The 27595-nt window shown below is 42.1% G+C and overlaps 1 protein-coding gene across 1 annotated transcript; it reads right to left on the reverse strand.

Annotated features, from left to right (window-relative positions):
* Positions 1 to 27373, reverse strand: kcnb1 (potassium voltage-gated channel, Shab-related subfamily, member 1; the record flags this gene model as incomplete). Its single annotated transcript, XM_080494691.1, has 2 exons — positions 26774 to 27373; positions 1 to 1920 (listed from the first exon to the last, which is right to left on the reverse strand). Exons 1-2 carry the CDS (start codon positions 27347 to 27349, stop codon positions 1 to 3), a joined length of 2496 nt encoding a protein of 831 aa, XP_080350817.1. The 5' UTR covers positions 27350 to 27373.
* Between the last annotated feature and the right edge of the window lie 222 nt (positions 27374 to 27595).

Consider the following 27595-nt stretch of genomic DNA (forward strand, 5'->3'; position numbering starts at 1 on the left):
TCAGAGGCTTTTATCCAGAGCATTTTGACGCCCCCTTTCAACCTTTGGTCTACGTGCCATCTCAGGGCCTATGTGATTCTCGTGAGCTATCCCACGAATCCCTTCCATGGGGAAGAGACAGTTCTGTCCCAGCATTTTCTGGGCTGCTTCTAAATGGTTAGAGCCCCGCTGGTAATTTATATTGATGCTGCGCTTTGGGCTTCCACCAGCCAGCAGACGCTCCGAAGGACTGGTGTCAGAGATGTCACGGAGATGCTCATCATCATCTGTATCGGCGTCTATGTATTTGCTGATGGAGGAGTCGTGGAAGGTGAAGACTGTTGGGGAAAGGGTGGTCCCGTCTGGAGATTTTGGTGGGGTTCGGCTACTGGCAGTGGTGTAGATAGAGGCCTCAGGGCTTAGCAGAGAGCGGTCTGACACCACTGAGCTGTCCGAAAGCGGGGATGGTCCTGAATCAGCATCGCTGCGGCTGCCTCCTTTGGGGATAAGGCTTTTGGAGGAATTTCCAGAGAAGAAGAATTTCCTTGTATTCTCCGGACAAGAGGGCCTTGTGATGGACACAGGTGTGAACGCAGGTTCACGGTCTCCTGTGGTTTGCTGACCTGTTTTTGCAGCGGGCGGATGGGACAAAGCTGTACTGTACGAAAAGCGGTTGCTTTCGTGGAGACCAAGGTCTATCCCCGGGCTGTGGAGGAACCGGGGATTCTCCTGGAAGTCTGTTGCACAGCTGATGTAGCTGTCGATACTAGACAAGCTTTTCATGTCCCCCACTCCCTCTCTGGTTCCGAGCACAGGTGGCCCGTGATCCTGGATGGCCCCCAGCTCAATCTCGTCCCTTTGTTTACCCCCTCGCATGCTCTTGTCTTTAGCATTGAGGTTCGGCTGTGACTGCGTCTTTGCCATCTGGTTGTACATTTCCTCAAGCTTCTGAACATTTAACCTCTGGGGGCTGGCGTCTCGAGCCTTGCTGGGAGAGCCTAACTCCTGTGCGTTGAAGGAGCGGTTGGAGCTGGTCTCGGAGGTGGCCCTCTTGGGGGTCCATTTCCAACGATTTGGAGAGAGGTGATTGTCATGAGGCCTCTCACTTTTCTCCACCACAACATCCATTAGTTCTGCACTACGAGCAAACGCCTCTTTCAGGTTCATAGAAACGATGCTACCATTTCTTTTCGCCCTCTCCAGGGCCTCCCGTCTTTTAAGTGCTTTTTCTTGCCTCTTCTGCTCCTTGTAGAATTCAGAAAAGTTATTTACAATGATGGGAATAGGTAGGGCAATGACAAGCACTCCAGCTATGCAGCATAATCCTCCCACAATTTTTCCCAAGAGAGTTTTCGGGTAGATATCCCCATAACCTACAGTAGTCATTGTAATAGTAGCCCACCAGAAAGAAGCTGGAATGCTTTTAAATTTTGTATCCTCCTCGTCCTTCTCAGCAAAAAATACCAAACTTGAAAAGATCATGATGCCCATGGCCAGGAAAAGGATGAGTAGACCCAGCTCATTGTAACTCCGTCGAAGCGTGAAGCCCAGAGACTGAAGGCCCGTCGAGTGACGAGCCAGCTTCAGGATACGGAGGATTCGCATGATCCTAAAAATCTGAACAACACGCCGGACGTTCTGAAATTGCAGCACACTCTTGTTGGACTCTGTCAGGAATATGGTGACATAGTAGGGTAGAATAGCCAACAGGTCAATAACATTCAGGGGACCTTTGAAGAACTTCCATTTGTTGGGCGAGGAGAGGAACCGAAGCAGGTACTCCATGGTAAACCAGGCAATGCACACAGCCTCCACATGGGCCAGTTTTGGGTTGTCTGTTGATTGACCAAACTCATCAGTGTCCTGCAGCTCTGGGAGGGTGTTCAGGGACAGGGCGATGGTGGACAGCACGATGAAGAGGATAGAAATGATGGCCAAGATCTGAAAGACAAATATAAACAAGAACGTGAGTAAGGCTTTCAGAAGAACGGGAGGACATTCAACTCTGTGTAACAAGACTTCAGTGCTCGTGTACATTGTGAAATGTTGATCTCAAATCAGAAAATATCAAACTGAACATAAATGATCAACCCTTCATAGTGAAAATACTTTAAAATTAGAATGTTGGCTTTTGTTTATTGTTTGTTTTTCTGACTTTTTGGACACACATGCTTTTCCACCAGTTTTATAAAGATGTATATATTATGTCTTGTGTTTTTATATGGTTTTGGATTCTTTTGCAAGATATCTTCATCTCAAAGTCCAGCACCATTTTAATTAGGTGTTAGTTGAAAAGAAATTCAGAAGTTACTTATTACAATCACTTGCCCGGTTAATCTTGTTGGGTATTTAAAAGCTGGACAAAATAAATCACAAGTGCTCAAATAGTAGTAGTAGGTACAGGTTGCAGCATTTAAGTGCTGACACTAAGTGAATGCCAACAATCCTATCATCTGAATAAACCTTTAATAAATGCCTGATTGAATGCATGATTGGAAAAGAACTAATGGATTGTATTGACTTTGGCCACTTATTTATTCATGACTCACTTATCTGGCTTGTCCACATGACTGAATGTGCTTGAGTGGACTATAATGTCGAGTTGCGAATAAAAACCATCACATATCTGATTCTAATAGCAATCAAAAGCCTCTGCTCCTTATGTAATTATAGCATTAGAGAACAAACACCATCCTTCTGTCCTCTTGTACGGTTTTCACTCTTGAGTGTCCTCAGTAGATTGAGAAATTATGAAATGTATCCTTTCCTGTCACTTGATACCACTACGACATAGAAGTGCACATACAGAGTTCACATCAATGCAGAATATTTTGCACCTGACGATACTGTTGTTTCACATTACTCAGTACAGCGCAGTAAGTCTCAGCAATCTGAGACCACACACACACGCACACGCACACGCACACGCACACGCACACGCACACGCACATGCACCCCAGCAATCATGCGAACAAGCGAGTGTATGGTGGCAGACTACACTTCTTTTTAGCGCCCCTTGACAGCTCCTGACTACGCCACTACTCATTGTGCAAACAAACCAAAAAAATATCTAACCACGCGTTTGCTTTGAAGTTTGCAGTTTCAAGTTGTTTGATATGAATAAGTAACTTCACTACAGTAAAAAAAAAAAAAGAAAAACACCCAACAGAATATTGCACTGCTATTGAGTTTGTGCTCATCAACCCGAGTACAGAAAAAAACCAAACTAATAATGCTTAATAATAAAAAAATTTTCCCCCCATGAAACTTTGATGACATACTGCATTAAATCCACAAGAAGGACAGTTTACTTTACTCACATAAGAAAATAAGCTATTCAGCCTGATTGGCCTTTTGAGTTATTGTTTCAGAAAAGTTTAGCGTTTTCGTGGCAACGTTTTGAAAATGATATCCAATTTCCATGGAAACGACAGAAACAATGAAAACCATGCAGTTGGTCTGCCAGGCCACTAGTGGGCACAGCTGTTCACTTTTGTTATGACAATTGGAGTCTATCGACAGAAGTCGAAGTTGGATCACTACTATTACTACTATGGATAAAATACATTTTCAAGTTATATATTATTCATCCGTGTATACGTCTGCATGACATTTTGTTTCCTAGGTTTCGTTTATTTTCTTTATTGGAAAAGTCGTGAGGGATGGACAGAAATCTGCAGGTATGTCATGATTTTAATACCGAAATGCATGAACAGACTTCCCGTCTGACTTAAATGATGCCGTGTTATAGGTGAACATAATCTAGCAGTGGATATTGTGTGCATTTATCACCCACTCACATGCAAACAGGCTTGACAGGGATGATGCTTCAAGAAACATATATTTCCCATCAAAATATTTCATACTCTGATTACTGTCTTGACAACTTTCAAATTTGGTGTAACTGTATCTGTAATCCATGCGAGATTCACCTTTATAGGAGCTATTACAATATATGCAATGTAACAGCTCTTCCTTCAGTGGACCAAGAACAGGATCACTTCATGAACTTTAGTTTGTGCTTGATATATTAACCCCAAATGACTCCAACTCCAAACAGCATAACTTAGAGGATGAGTAGGAGGTTGCAGCGAGAACATTGAGCTTGTTTTGGCGATAGCCCACACGGAAAAGGTTGAGATGTTATATGATGAAATGAAGCAGAGTCGAAACGCTTTCTTTAAAAATGTGTGCAGCTGAGCATGTCGTTTTGGAATGAGACTTTTCAAAGACACCCATTTAGCATGTTTTATACGACCAACGGTTAAAATCTCCCTTGATTCACCTGTCATGCGCATGCGTTACTCAACAGGAAACCTCACATTGGCTCTACTGGTGGAAACAAACAGGCCTGAGACCAGTGCGGCACTCTCGATGAGAGGCTTACCAACAAATGGGCCGCAGGATATTGAGGCACACTTACGGGAAAGTGATGATAGCGCAGCTGTTAGAGGGTGATTGACAGTGAAAGCTTTGACAATGTTCTAATAATTTCGGCTGCCAAGAGTGAAAGTGATGGCTAAAACGGCAGCCTTATCTATGACCAATCAGAGCAGGAGGACACTGTTGCCATAGCGTCAGGGCAGACATGAATAATGACCCTATCTGTTTATTTTCTTGCCGCTGCGCTCCTCCCTCCCTGCCCTGGAGGAAATCCATTGGAATCAAACACTTGAGGAGCAGAGACGTGCTGAGACTGAAGGTGGAGCAGCACAGGAGTGACGGGGTGGCGGGGAAATGATGCTGCTGTTAAAGAATTAAACATTGGCATAAGGTGAATACAAACACACACACTGCTTATGTTTCCTGATGCGTCTTTGTACTAACGTCTTTGTTACTTCTTCAAAAGAAGAAGTAACTTTTCTGTTGCTTCTGTCTTTTGCAGCTTGGTCTTGAAAATGTGCTCACAGCCGTGTCATTTCATAGTTGTTTGGACACTTTTATTATGGGTCCGGTGCATTTCGGTGAAGTTAGACCCTTCGAGGGGGGAGGAAGATGATCTACGCCGCGGACGCAGGTCTTACAATCAAGAGATTCTTGATTTAATGACAACTGATTAGCGCTGCAATAAAACAGAGATGAATAAGGGCTGTTAACATTGGCTAAAGTTTGCAATGATCACTCAACCATTCAAACCCACACACACATACATACACACTGCATATATTCATCACCACCCGGATTACTGAAAGCAGAGTTTTGCCAGTTTGTGTTATAAGAGAGATGAGGAGCCGCCAAGAAAAGAGAAATGTGATTTGACAAACAGATGAATATTTCCCAGCATACTTTCCTCCTTGTCATTTATCTAAATAAATCCATGGTTGGCTAAATAAGTTTGAACTAATGTTTATTTCATTGAAGCATACAGTTTTAGAGTGTTTGAAGATAAATTAATAGACACAACAGGGACAAACTAACAGGCCCTTAATATAACCCATATTGGCTTCTACAGATTTTTGCAAACTTTTATAAATGCAATCCCAAATCAAAATAGAAAAACTAACTGAGTTTAAAATGGATGATGAGGAAACACGTGCGGTGTGACGGTGTGTGTTGAGAGTCTCATCCTCAGTGAGCGTGAGCTGGCAGCCCTGGATGATCCACAGTTATGCCGAAAGCAACAAGCAGGTCCGACGGACGTAAGCAAACATTCATCACATTCACAGCCGAGACGGGCCAATGTTTATAATGCAGTAAGTCATCTTTCAGCCATTATTCAAGAGAGGACTGAGTCAGTGTGTCATTTTTATACACCGCAGCCTTTTGACTCAAAAGTTAAGGGGGTTGTGAGACGGCAGCTGTGCGACTGTCGTCGGGTGCACGAAAAGTAACTGGACCTTGAAAAATTCAGTAATTGTAATCAAGCAACTGAAGTCATCATAGCAGTCAGCTATTGGTGTATTATTGAGTTTTTGAATCATTATTCCTAAACTCTAAAAGTTTTCCATGAAGCTCGAGAATGCAGTCGAATTTTAAGGAGCCACAAAAAGCAGAAACACAAAGCTAATCTGTCTTGAACTTGAATCCGCTGGAGACTGTAGCTATAGAGGAGCCGTTCATAAAAGGGCAGAGGTAATAGGATTGGGAAGCTATAAAAAGGTCACTAATGAAGGTGCACTGGTGGTTCTGTGTAGCGTTGTGATTATGAGGTTAAGTTGGAGTAGGAAACCCTTCACATTTCCCCAGAGGTTCTTCGTCCCTGTTGTCCCCGGCTGCTTCCACACACTGCGTGCGCTCTTTCACCCTGCCCGGCTTGTCTTTATCTCTTTTCCTTGCTGGGCTGTTTAATGTCACAGGGCGCTAATTTCATAAAACTATTGAACTCCAAATATGAGATAAAGCTTTCGGTGCACATGAAAGGAGGCCGCAAACAAGCACATGTCTAAGAAAAGGTTGTGTGGAGCTCCAGACGCGATTCGAACGGCTTCAACGGAATTACAGACTATTTATAGACTCTCGGTGGACCCCGAGGCCATGCATAACAAAACAGATGTTAATAGCGGCCCCACCCAGGATTATGTCCTTTATGTTATGCAGTTTGTGTAAGATGAATACCCCATTATTGCAACTTGATTATGTGAACATGAAAAAAATAAATACAATAAATTACAGCGACGAGAAGTGAGTGCTCCTTGGTGGTCTGATAAAAGGAAGGCAGGAATAAAGGGAGGGTGATATTTATATCTGGAGGAGAGGAAAAGACAACATGTGTGCAGGAGAGTGGAGGGAGAAAGAACAAGAGCAGATTGACAGGAAATCCCACTGTGACACTAAACAAAGCCAGATCGCAGTGGGTTTTTTTTGTCTCACATGGCACATTGTCATTTGTCTTCTCAGCAGACGCCATGTAGTCCTGGCAGAGCAAACCCCCGTCTTTAGGTGACACGGTGACACCGTTTCCTAATTAGGGCTGGTTTGAGAAGGAAAAAAAAGAAAAGAAGAAACCCCAACGTGAGTGGGACTGAGAATGAGCCTTGAGACAAGGCATTATTTTGCACCGGGTGATATTGGCTATGCACGCACCGAACCAGCTCCCCAGAGGCGTGCACACTCCAGGACTCAGAAAGCGACAAATCTGTTATTTCTGCAATTATCTCTGAATATCCTAATGTACTTTTGCTCAGCGTTTGCTTCAACACTGGGTCTCATGCTCATGCAATGACCTCTTTTTTTTTTTTGTTGGCCGTGTCCCAGCAGCTGTGATTAATTTTCTTTTTGCTACACTGGTTTTGTCAGGGTACATTTATCTGGATACCCAGTGCTCGTTTTACAAGGACGGGACCTTGAACTATAAGCCTTTTACATATGCACGCAGACGTGAGTGAAACGAGTAATATCACAAAATCACATCATAACCAATAAATCACTTGTGTGTTTATCTGTGTTGGTGTGTGTGTGTGTGTGTGCTTGTAAGAAAATCAACTGTCAAGGAAGCATAAGCTAGTAAAACATATAAAACGCCACTGATGAATACACAGGGCAGCACGTTTTGACTATCGGTGCTACATGTACAGATCACAATGGCAATAACCATAAAATTCAGTTATATAATATCAGCAACACAAGATGTTAGTCTCTTCTACTGGGCTGTCAGTTCAGGGGCAAATAAGTGGCATGATAACTTTTACATTCAAACTTTGAAGTTTCTCATCATCGTGGTGTGATGGAAATGTCTATACCCCCCCCCCCCCCCAAACAATTACTACCAAAAAGTACAACAATTTCAAAATAAAGCAAATTTTAGTGAAACCTTCTGGGGCAAAATACAGTGAAATGTACCAACAAAAAAAGAAAACCTTTATTGCGTTATGCATGTTTTTATGGCAGCATCACAGTTTCCTCAACTTGAGTGTCAGTGTTATGTTCTGACGACTCGTGAGAATTAAAAATTTTTTTTTAATTGATTCTGAAATTTTTACAGACCCGATCGCAGCCTCATGTAGGCATTTTTCACCCACAGGCCTCATGTTGCTGGGAACGCTTCTCCGCCCTCTGTGGCGGGTCAGCCAGCTCCAACTGATGCAGTGCTTTTATTTGGCTTGTCCGCCTTCAGCTGTGCTGCAGCTCAGGTCACTATTCTCACACTGCATTAAGTCTGGTGGCATCCCAGGTGACACTTGAGGATGTCCCAGCGCTCCGGCTGGCACCTCGCTCATTAGCGGCAGGACGAGCAACACTGGAACAGAGGATGCGTCCAATTCCTGTTAGTCCCATTGTCTGTTAACTCCGCCGCCTCTCGCCCAGGGAAGCACATTGGACCTGCGGCGTACAGGCAGACATGCCTCCTAAACTTCCTCTGGACACTTTAAAATAGACACAGACTGAGGTGGTTTTGGTGAAGGTGTGTTCATTTTTCTCTTATTCGGTTCAGTAAATTCAGGTCTTGCTTGATCCCTGTGATCCCTTGACAGCTGACTTGCTTTCCCATCATCCCCTGAGCCACATGGGAGGCCACAGGGATACCATGCAACACTCCCAGCCACGACTGCCAGCCACTGTCACCATGACAACCCTCTTGAAGCTCGACAGGAGGTGGCTACGTGGACCTGCTGGTGAAAATCAAGTCCCTCTCTCTCTCTCTCTCTGAATTGTACCTTTTTAAAAACTCACCCTGCTTTGAGCCATCTGTAATGCTTCAGTCTCCATTCTATCTCAATTTTTTTTTAGATTTCTTTTCCCATTTCTTTGCGTCTCACTCCATTACAGGCTGCTTTTTTTTCAAACAACATTTGGTATATGATATAAACCAAACCTTTTTATATATAAAAAGTGTAACAGGTGCAGCGGTTGCAAGCTATGTATGGAGGCAAGTTATCAAAAGCCTGAAATTAGCTCGTATTAGAGAACATCTTGATTAATTGACTTGCATTTTGACAGTTAAACAGTGAAACACACGCACATGCATGGATTGTCGTGATTTTATTTTGAAAAGGGGAATTGTATTTCATAAATAAGTCTACTGGACACCATCTTTTTTTTTGCAGATATGTGCACCATGTGTTGCCGGGTGTACTTCCGTTGCCTGACTTGCTCTCCGCCCATCACGGAACCAGGGTATCGATCTTCATTTTCTTCAAATTGTTATTGTCACCCGTCAGTAGTATGAGAGCAATAATGTGAGTGTTGAATACTGTGGAATAATTCACACCCCTGACTCTGAACAGTAGAGCGGCTCTGCCTCACTCTGTGAAAGAGATGGGGTTTCCATGGAGACGGGAGGAGACTGTGTCTTCCACATTTCCCCCTGCATGATAGCTTGAAATGCACACACACGCGCGCACACACACACACACACACACGCGCGCACACACGTGCAGTGGTCTCCCCACGCTACATCCCTTTTTAACTTTGAACAGCACAGCCTCATTTATCTTAACCGCCTACATCTTGCCAGAATGAAACACTTGGATCTCGTGTTCTTTCTTGGCAGATGCTGGCAGCGGCTCCCCGATCACGACCATGACCTTGTCTCTGCGACATTACGGCCACTAGCCTTCTTATTGATGGGATGCTAAAAATATCGTGCACTGATTAAGAGCCAATTATTCAAGTCATCTCTGTGTTTGTAAACCTAATTAAAACAATTGATTAATGTGCCTTTGGGACCACTGATTTACGTTACATTCCACTTCATACTCGATTATATTTGAAACACACATATACAGCGGTATGGTGCTGCCTGTACACTGTTGGCAGTAACACACTTGTGTCTGATTGCTATAAAGGAATTACCAACTAATTTGAAATGACTAGTATCAGTGAGCTCATTACAGATTACTTTTGTTGTACAGTTGTAGGGCTGGGGGACTGCTCTCTCTCTCTCTCTCTCTCTCTCTCTCTCTCTCTCTCTGTCTGTCTTGCTTATATATGCTTAATATTAACCAGCACTGTTGACTTAACAGTCATTATCCAACTAAACTCCCACATATTTGGAGAGGAGTGCATCAATCCTAAACTAACACTGCCCTCTTAATAACAACATATAATATGTACAACTGCAGGTAACATTGGCTGTGTACTGTCTCGGCTGCAGCTGCAATGTTTTAGCAGCTTTATGTAAACTTTACATGAACATTAGCTCATATTAAAAATAACCTGGCTGTGGCCGTCTGCGCACGTCTCCTTTCTGTCGTTGTTTGACAAAACTGTTTCTTTGATAATATGATAACATCCAAATAATAGAGCACTTTCCGTCGAATAACTGATGTGACTTCAGTTAAATTTATTGGGTGACTCAGTCACCAGTACAACAACACAACTATGTGCAATTCTAAAGACATTCTCACTGCAAGAGGCAAAGCAACGTGAGGGGTTCTCCTATAAATGACTTGTTCATTTTAATTTTTTCTCTAATATTGCACTAATATTGCATTTATTCTAAATTCTTTATGGACTGAGGAAAGTCTGAAACAAGTTGGGTCCCCCCCACCCCCCCATCAGTGAAGGTTCACATCCACAAACTGCAGCCCAACCCCATTCAGTAAAGCCCTCCTGCAGGTGGAGAGCCGATGCTTGCAACCATCCATCTCCTGAATGAATCCCACCTCATCTCCTCCGCCTCTCAATTATTCATGCATTTCAGATGAAGACGAGAATCCAGACTCAGCATCTATATTTAAACTCTGACTGGTCCATGGTGATTATATAAATAGAAACAGTATAGGGGGTCTGGTCTGGTGCACTAAAGGAGGATGTTTTCTTGAGGAATCATATCTTGGAGCGCAAAAGCATTTATAACAACCGAGGGGAGGCGAAAGGCCAAGATTGTGACTTTGCAGGGGGCTGCTGCTACTATAGTGTCCAAGAATAAAATGCAGATCATGCAGCCCTGCAGTCCATGATCATTTATTCATGGGAAAGCAAAAAAAAAAAAAAAAAAATATCATAAAACATGGTGGTTTACTCTGCAGACCCACAGAAAGAAAAGTAAATGTGAGAGAAGCATCGATCTGAAGTGTAGCGGAGAGACGGACAAAGACACACGTGTGCACACACAGTCGATCAACAATGTGGCCGCGAGGCCCACAGAAATGACAGTTACCATAGCGATGGCGACAGTGAACTTTAAAAAAAAAAAAAAAAAAAAAAAAAAAAATTCGTAATGGCATTGAAAGGGAAATCAAAAAAAAAAGAAAGAGTGTGGCAGCACTAAAGCAGAGAGAAGGGGGAGAGGCGAGACTCGTACAACCTGGACTGGAAGATGTGAATGTAATGTATTCTGCTCACAGAGCCGGTGCAACACAACACAAGATTACTCTTAATCCCGCAGTCGAACACATGCCCACTGAACCTCATGAGCGGCCTCGCCGTTTGTATTTCACAGTTGGTGAGAGCTCACATCAGCGGCCATTCAGCACCGCTTAATCCCCTTGAGACTTACACTTAGAATTCGCTCGCAAACGCTGTGAGTTTTGGTGACTAAACAGCTTATGTTTGAGCGCGCACACCTGTGTGCGTTAGAACAGCCGTTCTGTTGTGGCGCTCTTAAAAATTCATCAGTGACATCCAAAAGACCTGCAGTTCCTTCAGCCCGATCACTTAGTGCGTGTGTGTGTGTGCGTGTGTGTAACAGTAATGTAAACGAACCTGCATAAAGAAAAATGACTGTTTGTTGGGCACCGCCTTCCCTTAGCGACGGTCGCCAAGCATGTCAAGCTGTCCCTTTTCACGCACATGCCTTCGACTGTACCGCTCAATATTCTGCTGTAAGGCACTGGGTTGGCGCTTTTAGACTGGAGGCAGATGAAAGTGGGCCTCTCAATGCTCCTGCTTTCGTTTTACAAGTTGTTCAAATCAGACCTCAGGCAGTGGGTGGTAATTGCCGAACACTTTCTACGTCAGTAGCTTTGGGTTTGCTAAACCGAGAACATCCCCACCGCTGCCTGGGAGCTCCCATGTCTGATTCAATATATATGATTCAATATGAGCAATAATGCTCGGGTTCTGAAAAAGTGTTGAAATTAAAAGCTAAACTTTTAATTCAAATAAAAACAAGACGAATCTCAAATCTCGGAAACCCATTTTGTGACATTAGCTCATTTTAAAATCTGACAGTGAGGCATTAAAAAGTTGGGATGGAGGCAACAACATGCTGGAAAAGTGGTACTAGTGGAAAAGAAGCTGGCAATTTACAGCTATCATGCATCCATTTGACTGAAGAGTTTCTTTTCCAGTAACACGTTTCTAAATGCATTTCTTAATCACATAAATGTAAATCGCGTAAATCACATAAGTAATTATCACATAACATCAGTAATATCACATTAGCGCCCATTTTTCTACCGCAAACCTTCAGTCAATCACTCCATTATATCAGAATGACCTTATAAATCACAATCGTTGAACTGACCTACAGTTATTATGTCCTTCTAAGTGGTAATTCGCCAAACAATTTTTCTGGATATGATTGTATTTACAGAGTGAACCGTTTAAACAGTAAATTATTCAACCCAGGAACACTGATAATTACAGTTATAGCTTACGTCGGAGGCAACAGGTTCCATTTTTTTACATCCGATTTGAAATGAAACAGACACCCGTCAAAACGCTTCAAGAGCTACTTTCACTTCGGCTCCATTTTCGACAGTTTGACGGCGCCTTTTTACATTTGCTGTGATTAAATAATCACTGTTTGTGGTGAGGGTTCAGCAAACAGTCAATCTGAATGCAGAAAAGGTGCAAGTCACACATTTATAAAAACATATTGTGTTGAAGCTGCGCGTGTGTTTGTGTGTGTTTGTGTTCACATGTTGAAACCCGAACGCCGTCCAGAGTGACGGGGAAAGTGCTCATCAAGGTGAGAGGCGTCTCGCACCAGTAGTCAAGGGCTCTGTCTGTACGCTCACAATCAGCCATTGGCTTGATGAATGTCTCTCCTTCACCTTCAGTGGATTCAATTTCTGCCCCTGGCCTTCACACTTTCTTCAAAGACATTCACTCACTCACTCTTTCACACAGCCGGAGTAAAATCCACCGCCGATGCAGCTACGAGTCAAGTCGCTTCAGGACTTGTGATTTACCGGCACCCCCCCCTTTTTTTTTTATTGTTGTCCCGTGCACATGTGTGGATGCTGGGGATTGCAGGCGGTGCATGGGGAATGCACGTCAAGCCGTTAGACAACACACACTGCAGAGACGTGTATTAGAAGGAACTGAATCACATTGACCTTTAACATCACTCACTTTAAAGTTAACACGTATCTGAAACAGTAAATCAAAACCAGCAATAATAGAAAAAAAAAAACCCTGATGCAATACAGTACATACATTCTTAATGCTGTAATGCCTGCAGGCCTACTTCAAGCACCTTGAGTTGAGCCGGTATGGAAGCTGCATGCCAAGTCAGGTTCTTGCAACATATGGTATTTCCACTGCAGTATCAAGACAGCAGCTTGTAATACTGTGCAGCTCTGATGGACTCCTGCTGCAGTACGCATTAAAAAAAACAAACCCCAAACCCTCCTGTAACTCTGATGTAAAGTCCTGTCACTGTTGCTCCACAGCAGTTCATCAGTGACACCCATCTCCTGTTACAGAGCTGAGCTTGACTCCTGCCAAGCAAAAGAGCTGAACAGTAACACATTTGACAGTCACATACAACAAATCCTTGCCATGAAGGCCATCTGAGCAGAGTACTCATTTTCTACTTCATTGGATAAGTAGCACCAGAGGAAATTGATATTGACATATAACTCGGTTGCCACAGTAGATTGATAAGACATCATAACGCAAGGCAGTGTGCTGGTAAGAGTGCTAAATTCAGTTGATATGTACCATGTTTCTGGTTTTTTTATGTGTGTCTACTGTAAAACCAGCGGAGCAAAGAAACGTGTTTTGGACGATGCTCTGCATGTTTTAAAGTTTGTATTTTTTTGCCCGGGAGAGTTATTTTTCTTCAGCCTGTGCCTTCGTCCAGTGACCTTTGCCTCCTGGTTTCTGTTTGCATATTGCAAAACTATTCGCTTTCTTCAAGCCACATTTGAGTGACTTTTAAAGTATGAAGACATATTTTTCCATCTTGCTTGTAGCAAGTTAACTTGTACAGTATGCGCTTCGGACCTCGTATGAGTATATCACTGAGTCTTCTCGCCTCATAGAGAGAAAGCTCCCAGACTTGGAGCCCTTCTCTTTGTTTAGTTTGCATGTTCTCCCTGTGTCTTCATTATTTGGAAACAACGTGGGTTTGATGCTAATCGGTGTCTGCAATTATGTTTTGAAGTGAGAGTGTGTGCTCTGCGTTTCTCCTGTGACGGAGTGGCGACCTGTCCAACCTGCCTCCACCCACAGGCTGCGGCTCGGGCTGCTGCTTTAAGAAGGACAAAGTGGTATCGAAGATAGATGAATGAATTATACATCGCCTGTGTTTTACAGTGAACCCCGTCATGTAGACATGTATGATTCAGCAGTGGTGACAGACTGTCTGGGAGAAATCACAGTGATTTGGAAGAGACTGACACCCACTCGCAGACATACGGGAAACTTTTTTTTCTTTCTTTTTTTTTCTTTTTAGGTCTTTGAGTGAGTGAGAAAGCACTTTCTTTGGACCGTTTCCTCGACCTCTACTTCACCCCAACAGCAAAACTGAAAGTGCCATCTCTTTAATAAAACATGCTATTCACTTCACTGAAGAAATAACAGAGACACAACGTATCAGTAACAAATAAGCTGACCACTGTTGTAGTATTATCTTTCCCTGTTGAAGTGATTGTGATTATCTAAACACATACATGTGTTATCTAAGGAGCAAGATGTTCTTACTGAGTTTCTTCACAAGAATAATTAGATAAAAACATGATTTGAGACGTCTTCTGAGCGTAAAATACTAACCAAAACGTTTTTGCCTTTTTATGACACTTCACAGTAAAATTTCAAGTTATTCAGATTCAGTATAATTGTTTTTTTTTAACAACTCATCAAAGAAGTTAAAAATAGAAATATGACATACTTCCCTTTCTAACGTCAACCAATTGCAGTTCAATTTAATGGTTCATGCCTGCAGCTATTTTAAGCACCTTTATGGCAGATTGAATGTTTTAATTGCAAATAATAACACTGATAACCTTTTATTAGTCATTTTAAGACGCTGTTATATGAGTGTAAAATGCAATCTAACTCATATTGCACCACCTGAACAATTAAATGAGGATTTGTTCGTAATGTGGCATAAGGAAAGTATTAAAAGGGATTATTCTTGCTGCCACGTGAGACCCTGTAGTCATGATCCAGTGACGTACACGGACTCCCATATCTATAAGAAACAGAAAAATGCGGAACATGACAATGAGGCGCGTTGAGAATACAGTCTGCTCTTTGTTTTTTCCCTCACAGGCGAAATGACGACTGATATTCAGCTCTTTTCAAGCATAAGATTCTATATTTCGTCTGAGTCAGAGCACTCCTTTTTTTCTCATTTCAGAGGCTAAAACTCACCCTACTTTTTGTACAGTAATTTTCTTTTTCATGTTTACAGTCTCAACTTCTCCACATCTCTCGATCTCTCTTGTTCCTTGTTGTTGTTCTCCCCCTCGCAGTCTTTACCCCTCAGGCTTCACTCCTCTCAGGGACAGCGATAGCTCTGTTTTTCTCTCAGCGCTCACGCAACGTCTCATCTCCAAACTGAATGAACAAAAGAGCTTGTCGCAGGGGCAGAGCCCCGGGGCGGGAGATGTAAGGAAAGGAATGAGGTCCCTCATTCAGGCAATTTGGGAATGGCCAAAACTTCTTCGACATCTATATTTTACACAATCTCTGAAGCTTTTGGACTTAAACATGAGCCTTTCTCACTGATTGCATTTTTTTCCAAACAGTACCAGGAGACGTGTTTTTAACTCCAAAGTCATAGCTTCTGTAATTACCAGGCATCTGACACTTATGATGTGGAAACAGGAAATTTCTCCCACACATAGGAAATGGACTTGAGCTGTTTCTTAAATATGAGCTGAGCTTTACGAAGCTCAAGCAGAAACCGCAGCGTGTGCTGTAGGTCATGTTTATTAAATCTGTGCGAGGGGAACATCAGACAATGGAGAACAAACAGTATATCAGTTATATCACGTTGAATTATACAAACAAGCAAGAAAAAGAGAAGAGCTTGTGGAGTGGAAAGAAAATGCAAAACTCTGACCAGTTCCCATGTCTTACTCCACAGTTTCATGAAGTGAAACTGCATCTCTTTCACATCTATCCATCGTTCTTCTATACTGCTTTATCAGACTCATCTCATTATATCACGGCGCAAACACAGACTCATATTTGCACCTAAAAGTCATTTAGAAGCTAAAACATGTATTTTCTGACTGTGGGAGAGAACTCAGCGGTACCTGGAGGAAACCAGCTGGACTCAAACCAGCGGTTGACACCGTGAGGCAGGAGTGTAAACCACTGCACCACCATGCAGGTTCTACATCCCAATTATCCTCGGTGAACACACATTTCTTTTAATATTTCTCTCAGACTCATTAAGTTTGCATCAGTTCAAGGGATTATGACAAGCGTTTCATAATTTATTACACACTTAATAAATTTCAGTAGAGGCACAACATGTCCACAAAAATCAACTCTACATTAGTAAATAGAGCAAAATGGACAAACTTCCTTCACTGAACTCTTTCTGCAGTGGTGAAAGTTGAGCTGCGGCGCAGCGCGAGCCTAAAAAGCAGCGAGGACCCCACGAATGCTGACGTATCCACTACAAAATGCATGACATGACTTGTGAAATACTCACAAACACGACTCAACCTTCCCAGCATCGGACCCCCGCGCATTAACAGTGGATGAACATGAAATATGCAGCGCGACGTTAAAATAGCTCCTCTCATATCCCCAAAGTCGTTCCCACAAACTTCTGCTCATCATTAACCAGCGGCACATTTTTATAGTACGGCGAGTGAAGAAAACGTTCGTAATCTTCACTGTGGTTTAATCTTTCAATCCTCGGTCATATTGCCAATGATCTTATCACATATTCTTCGCACATCAAATGCCAATCGGCTTTGCCAGGATGGTTATATAATCGCTTCCAGTCATGTACTTGTTTGTTTATGTGCATTTGAATTAGTATTAGTTTTGCAGTGAACATGCAGTCTGATAGAGGCCTGACTACTGGGACTTTCTTTGCTGTCAGCCCAGATACTCAGACTTACTCTCCTTTTTCTTTTTCTTTTTTAACATGAAGCCACCTGCTTTTTCGATTTCACAAAGATGCAGGTAAAGGAGATAATCACATCATATTCTCAGGCCAAACTTTTACTCCTGTTGTGTAATCTACCCGTCACACTGCGACAATAACGGCAAAGCAAGGGTGTACATCTGTACTTGACTCATTGTTTTGCTGTTTAAATTGACCGCATTTCTTCACAGTATGTAAAACACAAAGTTGTGATTCCTTCAGTTATTCTTCTAACAGCCAACAATTTTGTCTGTCAGTGCAACATTATTCTTTGCTGACACTCGTTGAAGTCAGTGTTAATCCAAATTTAAAACAGTAATTCAAATGCAGTATTAGAATTGAACGAATCATTGTGTATTTTTGAAGCAAAGAAATCCAAAAAAGGAAACCACTTGCAGTCGTGAACAGAAAAGGAAGTGCCGAGTTTCCCCTAATCTTCGATTTATCTAATTTAATTGAACAGATTTATTTTCTTTTTCACGAGGGTTATCTCCAGATGGATGCAGCCGCTTTTTCGGCGTTAACGTTGCAAGAAGGACTCTGGCATTCTGCGGCTGATGAGCCACAAAAGGAGTTTGTCAAGGTGGGAAAAGAAAATGGTTACAGATCTTTTTTAATCTATTTTCAAGCCTCTCGTTTGTAGCCAGAGGTGGTGAACTTACTGACATTCTTTCATTTTGGACACATTAAAAACATACTATTGTGAAGAGCTCGACATTTAAATCACTGAATGAACTTGGAAGGGTTTGATTTTAATCTTTGTGACACAGGGTCGCCTCTCAGTGTTGATAGTATCATAGTCGTCGAATCTCTCGCCTCACAGTGAGATAGTCCGGGTTGGGCTTGAGGGTTTTCTGTCCAGTTTGCATGTGTTCTCTGAGTGTGAGTGGGGCACATCCTGACACAGTCATCCAACAGTCCAAAAACATGCATTTGAGGCTGATTTCCTGCATTTGGTACTGCCTCGAGATGCGATTGTCTTTCTCTCCGTCTGTCCTGTCACTTGACCTGAGCTGATTGTTGAATTTCAACTTGTCATGACATCAAAACACGTCAACACGCTGAGCTAGGATCATCGGAAATTCACAGATTTTTACATTATCCTGACGAAAAGTAAACATCCTTATTGGTGCCTTGATCTTTGAACGTTTGTGTTTCTCTTCTTGTTTTAATAACAAAAAAAAAGATGAAAGGTCAAATGGATCACATCAAACTCACGACAGTTTTGTGTTGATTGTGGGAAGATTAATTTGGTGCAGCCTGGATCCTTGACAACGTTGACCCTTTTACATCTCGTTAAATCACTGGAGCTCAGAATAACTTGAGGCAACTTCTGTGGAGATAACAGGAAACAAACCCTGCACTTTCTTTTATCCTCCATCGGAAATCTAATCCATACAGTTAATCAGCTCCCGTGATTATAAAAGCAACACTCAGACTAAACTGTCAGATGTGTCAAGCTCTCACCCGCTTTTGTTTTCCTCTCCTTTCAGCTGAAACTGCTTCTTTACTGTTCTTTTGTGTCCGTCACGTTCTCCTCAGACGAGCCGCAAGACACGGAAAAGACACAATGATGTACACAACCGTCTACGTGATTGCATTGTACATCTCACCCAGCTGAACATGTCACTGTCACATTCGACTGGGTGCAATTATCACCTAATTTCCTACTGAGTACCCCGGACTCTATATTAGGATTTCATAATGTCATTTATAATTACCAGCTCTGCATCATTCCACATGAACAGGTTTGTATGTGGATGGCTTCCTTCAGCCAGATCAACGAGGGTCACAGAGATCGCCAATGTTTATGCGCAAAATTACAATTTTGCTGAGGCAAGCGCTTTACGATGCTGTGTACCTCTGGTAAATTAGCCGACATACTGTTGTTTACAGTAACACCTTCAGTGTGAGAGCCTGTCCCCCTATGTGTGATTGAAGCTGTAAAATGTAACTCTAATCACAAGATTATTATTATTAATTAAATAATCAAAAAAACAAAAAAAAACAACTCAATATTTGGTTAATTTTTTGGGGGGTTTCTGTAAAACTTCAAAAAACAACATTGGCTATATGTTTAAGTTGAATATATGTTAATGTAAATTCTATAGCTTATCTAACTATAATGCATTTTCTCAAAGAAAACCTGTAACCTCAAAGATCCTCGAGTTCAAGACTTATATCCCTACAAACGTGTTCATATTTACCTAAAAAAAAACTTGGCTGCAGTTTTTTATTTTGTTTTTTTTAAACATGCTGCTTCCCACCATTGATGAAATCGTCTCCATATGTGAGGAGATTCATCTTCATCTTGGTATATATCCTTGCGTGTCCACATTTGTGTTGGCCGTCATATGCAGATCACTTTGGCATTGAAGACACTGGATGAGGAAGGAAGCCATCGCTGCATTAAAAGATCATCTTCATAAATACTCAGTAGATACAGAAATCATCCATCTGGCTAATAGTTGGCTCAATTTGCTGGATCAAAACTTTCTCGGACACATGGGAAAGATAGTCAGTATTGTGGCTCTTTTCCAAGGTTTAAAGGAAAAGATGGTTTTTGTAAGTTTTGTTAAAATAGCTCATTGTCGTGGCTTTATAAACAACTGTTAATTATTCTTGAACATTTCCAAACAGTTTTCAGAGAGTTTGCTGGTAGCATCGCGGTCACGTACGGCACAAAGGTAAGTAACACTATTAAACTATATAAAGTTGTACTTCATCTCCTGGGGCTTTCACTCTCAGTCTGAGTCGGCTCCTGATGGTGCGAGCGGCTGAAGAACAGGCCTGTTAAACTTCAAGTAAGTGGAGACACGGAGCTATTTTTACACCGAGCTCCATCATGAAATCTCTTGTGAAGTCCAGGGGTAAGGTTTCACTGCATTAAAGGCTGCGCGCTACGCAAATATAGGTGTGTTTCTCCCTGAGCGTTTACTCACAGTGAGGTTAAAGGTCGGAAGCATTTATTGAGATCATCCGAGCGCTTCCTTGTCGTGAAAGTCGACACGCCGAACTCCACGACCACAATTCACACGCGAACCAAGTGACACCTGAGGTTTTACGTTTATCTGCATGTGCAGATCTAGGAAGACGCTCTGCTGTCGACGGGGGAGACGGCGTGACCGGAAGAGGGAGCATCCAGGATGAATGTTCATCTGCTGAGTACACAAGAGCCCAGGTCGTATCCCTACAAACTCAGACAACAGACAACACTCACAAACAGCCTTTTCATTTAAAGCTATCAAACTCTGGAATCAGCTTCTGGACAGTCTGAAGTCGTCTGTCTGGAACACCCTTTTCCTCAAAACCTTAAAAAAAACTAAACAAATCACATCAGAGAAAACCAGCTGTGTCGGGATTGGTCTATTTTAATAGTCCACTGTATTGTTGTATAATGTATTTTAGTATTTCGTGTGAATTTTAGGAATCCAGGTGTTGAACTGTGAGGGTTATTGTTGATGTTAATAATAATGTTACTGATTTTACTGTAGGTTATATTTATAATGTGTATTATAACGTCTCCCATAAGATTTGTAATATCTGTAGGAATTTTTATGAAAGCAGGTGTTATATTTTAATGGTTCCATTTTTACCGTATGTCATATTTGTAAATATGTATTATTGTGTTGTGTGCCTGCCCTGGGACTGCAGATGGAAACTTGCTACGGCTACAATCTGGTACGAATGATCTTTCCTATAAGGCTAATGTTTTTTGTGCAAAATAAAATAAATAAATAAATGCATGGACAAATAACCCGAGAAACCCTGATACGCTATTTCCTCTTCATCCTGTTTTCAAACACAATTGACAAGTCCAGTATTGCACAGTCACCAGGCAGCTTCCTGCCGGAGAGAAGTACACGAGACACTCGATACTCTCTCCTCTCATTCGCCTGCAGCTGCTTCATCCCCACGCCCTGAAAACATTCGGCTCACAATCAGCCAACACAAACTCCCGGAGCAGATGCACTCGCAGCGTCTCCACTGAGTCTTAACAAAAGGTTTAAAACATTCATCTGGGCCCTCCAACTGTTACGAGGACTTCAGAGATTCGCGACGTCTTTTATGCCCGGCTTTAATGTGCCTTGTTTTAGTTTTCATCTCAACAAAAACACAAGTCCTTAACACGAAGTGACATTTGCCTCTTATTGATGGCGATGAAGTCAATCTGACGAATATTCACTTCACCTCCTGAGTTTTTGACCAGAATCAGTATTGATTGGTCAAATGTTTTCATTTATGAAAGATATAATGAGGAAAAAGTATTGCACAAATAATGTTTTGTTTCTAGAATAGCACAAACTTCAAAAAGGTAAATGGGTTTTGTTGCATGGTGGTGCAGTAGTTCGCCATTTCAGTTCACATTAGAACTTAAAATCACCCTAAGTTAAATAAAGAAACATGAAAAGATGGATCGATGGAAGGTAACATGGAGCTGCTGAAATGGAAAAAGTCAAGGAAATTTGCATCAGTCACACATTGTTATAAAAAACAAAATTCAAATATCATCCAGATTTCTTTTTCACCCTCTGAGCTTTTCACAGGAGCCAAACATTTAAAAAGAAAATCTGTTTTTACCCTCTAATTTGACTCTACTTGAACAAACAAAATGCAAAGAAACTTGAGGGGCCACAGTTTAATGCCGACTAACACGCAAGGGCCAATTTTCCTCACTTCATCCCTAAAAATGATCATTTGAATCAAAAGTAACCCCGAGGTTTCCGCTGCTTGCTTTAATTGTTTATGACAGGCCGGCCAGCTCGCAGTGGAAATAATTCATTAGCATCAAACTTCAGGAAATCAGGGGACAGGCAGCATTTAGTAGCTGACGAAAGCAATGGGTTGTGTCGCTACACTGAAAAATAAGAGAGCGGGTATGTTGCCGTCAACATTCAAGAATTTATTCGGCAATTAGATTAGAATTGAACATTTTTTATGAGTGTAAAATATAAAACAGCTTAAACCATTACTAACCAAAATTTGAAACTTTATTTGATGTACTTTGTGTGATTGACTATTATTGCATATAGCTTGCTAGTAGATGCTTTGCTGTAGATGGTACATTTGAATAGACTGTTCCCTAAAGGGCAGAAGTGGACACCTTTTTTTTCTTTTTCTAATTTCTGGCGGTATTACAAAATTGCACAAGGGACATTCATAAAAAGCCGAAGCTGTCACCGGTCGCCTCGGACCGGCTGTTCTAAAAAGGTTATCAGCAGTTTTGACAGGGCTTATCTTAATGCTCTACTGGCTTTTGAGTTGGAAAAAAGAAACTATTCATGGCTTTCAAAATGGACACAAAGGCCAGGCTCAACCTGTGTGTCCTTCCCGAATGAGGCCATCCAACCTGCCAGAGACTAAAAATAGACGAGGACTGTAGGAATACCCTATAGGAGGGGCACCTGCGAGGTTCATGCAAATTCAGGTCACATTTGAAAAAAAAAAAAATCTAATCTCACAATATCACAGGATCTATTCTGTAACTTTTTCGAACAGCAACTTACTTTGTTAGTTATATTCACCCATTCACACACACCGATGGTGCTATGCTGAATGTAATTATTTACCGTATCCCGCATGTACATAAATTGAGCTACAGCTCGAGGAAAAGCAACTACAACAAGGACTACTATTGTAGTTTTAAAAGGAAAATTCAGCTATCTTACCCTCTGAAATACAAGGTCAGTTATTGTGTTATTCAAGTAGAAACTGTGGCAGACATTTCAATTCTTCAACATAATGAACATTAATAGTGTAGCAGTAAACTACTGTCCCCTTATAGCGAGACAGTTTTTTTCTGTATGAAGTTTGCATGTTTGGGACTGAAGTGACCAGTATAATTTGAATTGTTTGCCTGATATCTCATGTTCAATACCTGGTAACAGAAGAGAAATATAGAATTTTCCATGTTTGGATGGATGAAGGAAGAAATCACGTTTGTGAAAACGTACATACTTATTTACAGTTGTGCAAGATGTATATATAGATTAAAAAAAACAAAAACAGCTTGAAGCATTCTACTCTGGTGACCAGTATTGCTTTTGATGTTAATAATGACCGAATCCATCTAAATTGCATCAGTCCTTCAGCAGGTGGAAAAGATTCTTCTGGGTGCCAATCGGGCTGTTAGCCTCGGCTTCGCCGGCGGTCAGACACAATCTTATTTTATGGTGGCTCAAATCTGATTTGCGCGAGAGGCAGACAATGATGTGGCTCACAAAGAATGTAAACACGGAGAGGGGAAGCTTCAAATTGGGCCCAGAGTCTCCCGGAGAATAATTAATGTGACATTTCCCTGACATTTAGTCGGAGGTATAGCGGAGGAGCCTCGAAGAAGGGAGGAAGGAAGTAGAGATATGAAGCCAAAGAGGGGAAAGAAAGACAGGAAGGACAGCAGGGCAGCGAGACCAGAGGCAGCCACACTTGCTTTTTTTTTTTCTTCCTGCACGTCTTTACAAATATTGCAGCCGCTACTCACCTTCTTGTGCTGCTTTGTGAAGATAATAAAACACAGTAAGTAAAGGAAGTGCAGCTGCACACACACACACACACTGAGAGTGAGAGGAACACAAATAGATCTACTCTAATGTTCAATACTCACTCCTTCAATGATGGTAAAATTGTACTTTTGTTGCTTGGTAACCATTTGTATTGTGCACAACCCTTCCATTCACGCTCCGTTTATAGTCTGTTGCACATACATTTCCCTCCGTGACCCTTGATCGGAGAGCCGGGTTGATGAGCGAACGCCGGGGCAGTCTGTGGTTGCTCAACAAGCCCACACTTTGTTCCAGCCGATTGAAAAATACCTAAGACAATACATCAGCCGCTATCAGTGCCTTTAGTAGCTCGGTCTGTGGTTTCGTATTGCCCTTTTAAGCTAATTAGGAATTGATCAACTCTGCTTCTAGCTATGTTGAAGTTGCTCTTTTTTGTCTGGAACACTGTGCTCTGGTATAGTGGGGTTTTTTGTTTTTTGTTTTTTTTCAACGAAACCAAACCAAGAGACGATGGACGTGAGTCAACAGCACAGGAAAGCACTGCTGAAATACTCACGAGTGAATTATCAGCAATTTCCAAAGCACTGTGAAGACACAGTCGTGGTTGAGCTCTTCAAAAACACTGATAATCCATAAAATACATGCAGTATATCAGGGCGCAATAATGCGGACGGCAACATATGGTCAGCTCTGAGTGGTCATCTCCTTTGTAAGCTACAGCACTTTCTCTGCTCTAACACAATAAACATTGATTTTTGCATCTCTTTGATTCCCATGAAGGCGGCGTCTTCGCTGACAGACTCGCAGGCACTTATCTCAGTCTGTTTTGTGGGTTAACGCCGGCAGTTCTTACAAATCCTACACTTGAAAAAGCGTCGGCCGGCACAAATTGCTAATAGTTTCATTTCCATTTCCCATACAACGAGAGCCAAGCGGGACGGCGGCGCGCCGTTTCTTCAAGAAGGTGCCGGAAAAAGAGGCGGCGGCCCCGTCTTTGATCCGCCCGATCCGGAACGTGGAAGAGTGCGATCAAAGGCTGTCGGCGCTCGGCGCCGTGGCGCTGCGGCGGTCTCCCCGGCTGCAATCACAGGTGTGGCTGTCTGAAAGCGCTGCTGAGGGCCAAACATGTCTTTTGCAACAACTAAAAGGTGAACAGAGCTGACAGAATTGAGCAGATGTTGCCTTCAGATAAGGGAATAATGTGCACCGGAGTGAGGCATGCAATTATTCAACACATTGCCGCCCCAAATAAAATGCGGGGCTTTTGTGCTCATTCAACCAGACATTGCAGAATAATAACACGTAACCACGCGGGCTTTAAATTCTAGCAGGTGCTGGAATAAATAACCCCCGTCATAACGAGCTCAACTTAATATTCTGTCGCCGGGCCTCTTCTTTCCTTTCGGTTAACACTTCTACAGCCAAATATGTAAAATAAAAACATGTCGTCAACGACGACATGTCATTCTGAATGATTCAAATGATCCCAGATCACTTCTGATTTCTTGTTCATGTGCATGAAGATGTAATTCAATAGCCCAGCCTCTTGCAAAACATCTCAAATCCAATTTGGGTGAGGATGATGCTGGGTGAGGTTGTCACAAGCATACAAATGCAGAGGATGAAGAAATTGCCTCAATATCAAGATCGACATGTCATATTAAGAGCTATGGATGTTGTTTTATTTGTACATTGAGGCACGGTCAACCTGTTTATGTGCATTTAAATCTCTGTACTTGAATGTGTTTGGAGGTCTGTTCTTTTGTGTGGGATATCCCCTTTTGCTGGAACTTACAATGAGCAATGTTTTTCAAAAGTAATGATATGCTAATGAGGGATCATCAGTGGCACACTTGGTAATGGGAGTACTTTAAAAAATAGGAAGAGAGATAATGTGATCTTCTGCATTGTTTAGGAGATGGGGCTACCGCAATGATTTAGAACAGCCGTTTACACTGCAACACTGCAACCATACCCGTCTGACTAGAAAGACGTTTTTCTCCTCAGTCTCAAATAACAACAGCAGCCGATAATTGCGCACACGTCCCACACTAACAATAACATCCACAGGCATTCGCTTTAATTTCCACTCCTCTGTTTGTGTCTCAATTCTAGAACAATCACAACAAGAGGAAAAACTGCAAACACACCACCCTGAAATCTCCTGATTAATCCTCTTTACATAGCCGTGGATATGATTCCACTTGGTTGAACAGACAATCTCAACTTTTGCCGTTTCTGTCTCGACACGAAATGGAAGTAATCTTCACCTCTTTGACTCTCGACAGCCACTCAGTCACATTCAGACTGTGGTGATCTGCACGGGAACCACAGGTCACATCAAACGACTGAGATTCCTCTGCAGTGCACGTATGTGTCTATTTCATGTTGTGTTTATGCTCCATTCAAGTCCCCTTAAAAGCAAAAAATAAATAAATAAATATATATATATATATATAATAAAAATCCCCAGGTGAGCATTAATAATTCTGTCCTTAAAAAGCCACAGGAATCACAACATCAATCTTTTTGCCTCAAACACTAGTAAAGCCAAGTAAATCATTACTGTGGAAGCCATATTTCTTGAAGTCAGAGACCCTGATTTCTGTAGCAACATCTTTTTAATGCAGTTAAAGCTGAATGATTCACATATTTTAAAGTAATATATATATATTTCTTAGCTGAGTCGAGCATCAGATTATGTTATCTGAGCAGGTGTAAAGCCTACAGTACTCAACCAGTGTTCATGTTTAAAAATTGATAGTTATAATGTGAATAGATGTATGTATAGTACAACTGCAGCTGTTTTTCCCCCCATTTTAATTGCTTTTGCATTAAGATTTTCAAAAAAACTACCCTTAGATATAAAAAAAAGTTTCATCTTGTATTTTCTTAATGGAATTATATGCAGATGTCAGTGTTTTTATGTTGCTCTTGAATATTAAAGTCATCATGACTTCCCAGCAGGATCCGGTTTAAGCCATCAAATCAAATGGAGGCCATTTGGACAAGAAAACAATAGTATTCATAAAAAATAAAGTTTAGATGTGCTTTTTTCATCATCACACTCCGGTCAATCACACACTCAGCTTTTACACTAATAATCTTGTGTTTTGTTTTGTACCTTTGCTGCCACGGATGAGCTGGGCTTTTCCAGAAGGTCCCACAGTTTCTTCCGTTTCTCAGCACAGCAGGTGTTGTCGAATTCCTCTCCCTCCCGGTCTTTCATGTTGTCCGCTTCCCGTTTGAGCTCCTCGTTCATTTGCTCCTTCTTCTGGTGGTACCTCGCCTGGCAACACGACTCCAGGTAGATCTCGTCGATGCCCCAGTAGTCGAGCTCCTGGCTGAACGACAGGGCGCACATCTCCTCCATCATGTGGAGCTTGCCCGTGCGGTAGAAGTTCAGGATGGACGTGAACGCCCCCGGGTGCCGGTCGAAAAAGTACTCGTTCTCCTCGAGACTGTAGTCGTCGCACACTTCCATCAGAGATTCGTGGGAGTTGCAATCTCTCAACTTCCCCAAACGCGTTCGCGGTAGCCTATCTAACGTTCGCCAGAGGACCTCGTGTGGGAGGCCGCCGACGTTCAGCCTGACTCTGCGGAAGCAGGACTTGCTCCGGATGATGTCCACCGGCTCCGGAGGCAGCGACGACGTCGAGCGGGAGCCCGCCTTGTTTAGCTCTGCCAAGGATTTCTCCATGATGACTTTAGGTTGAGGGAGTATGTAAACAGCCAGGGTTACGGATTGGAGTCGATCTTCTTTTCATTCATAATGGTGTCTAAAGAAATCATGAATGAAAACAAAAAAAAAAAAAAAAAAAGAAGAAGAAATTATTAGTATTACAAGAATCAATTGGAATTCCAGAGCACAATGAATCATCAGACTCTTGTGAAACATCAAAAGGCCTGTGGCTTTGGCCCCGGAGCAGCGGGTTTAAGGCTCCAC

This window comes from Blennius ocellaris (genome assembly GCF_963422515.1).
Source record: "Blennius ocellaris genome assembly, chromosome: 4".
Classification (NCBI taxonomy): Eukaryota; Metazoa; Chordata; class Actinopteri; order Blenniiformes; family Blenniidae; genus Blennius; species Blennius ocellaris.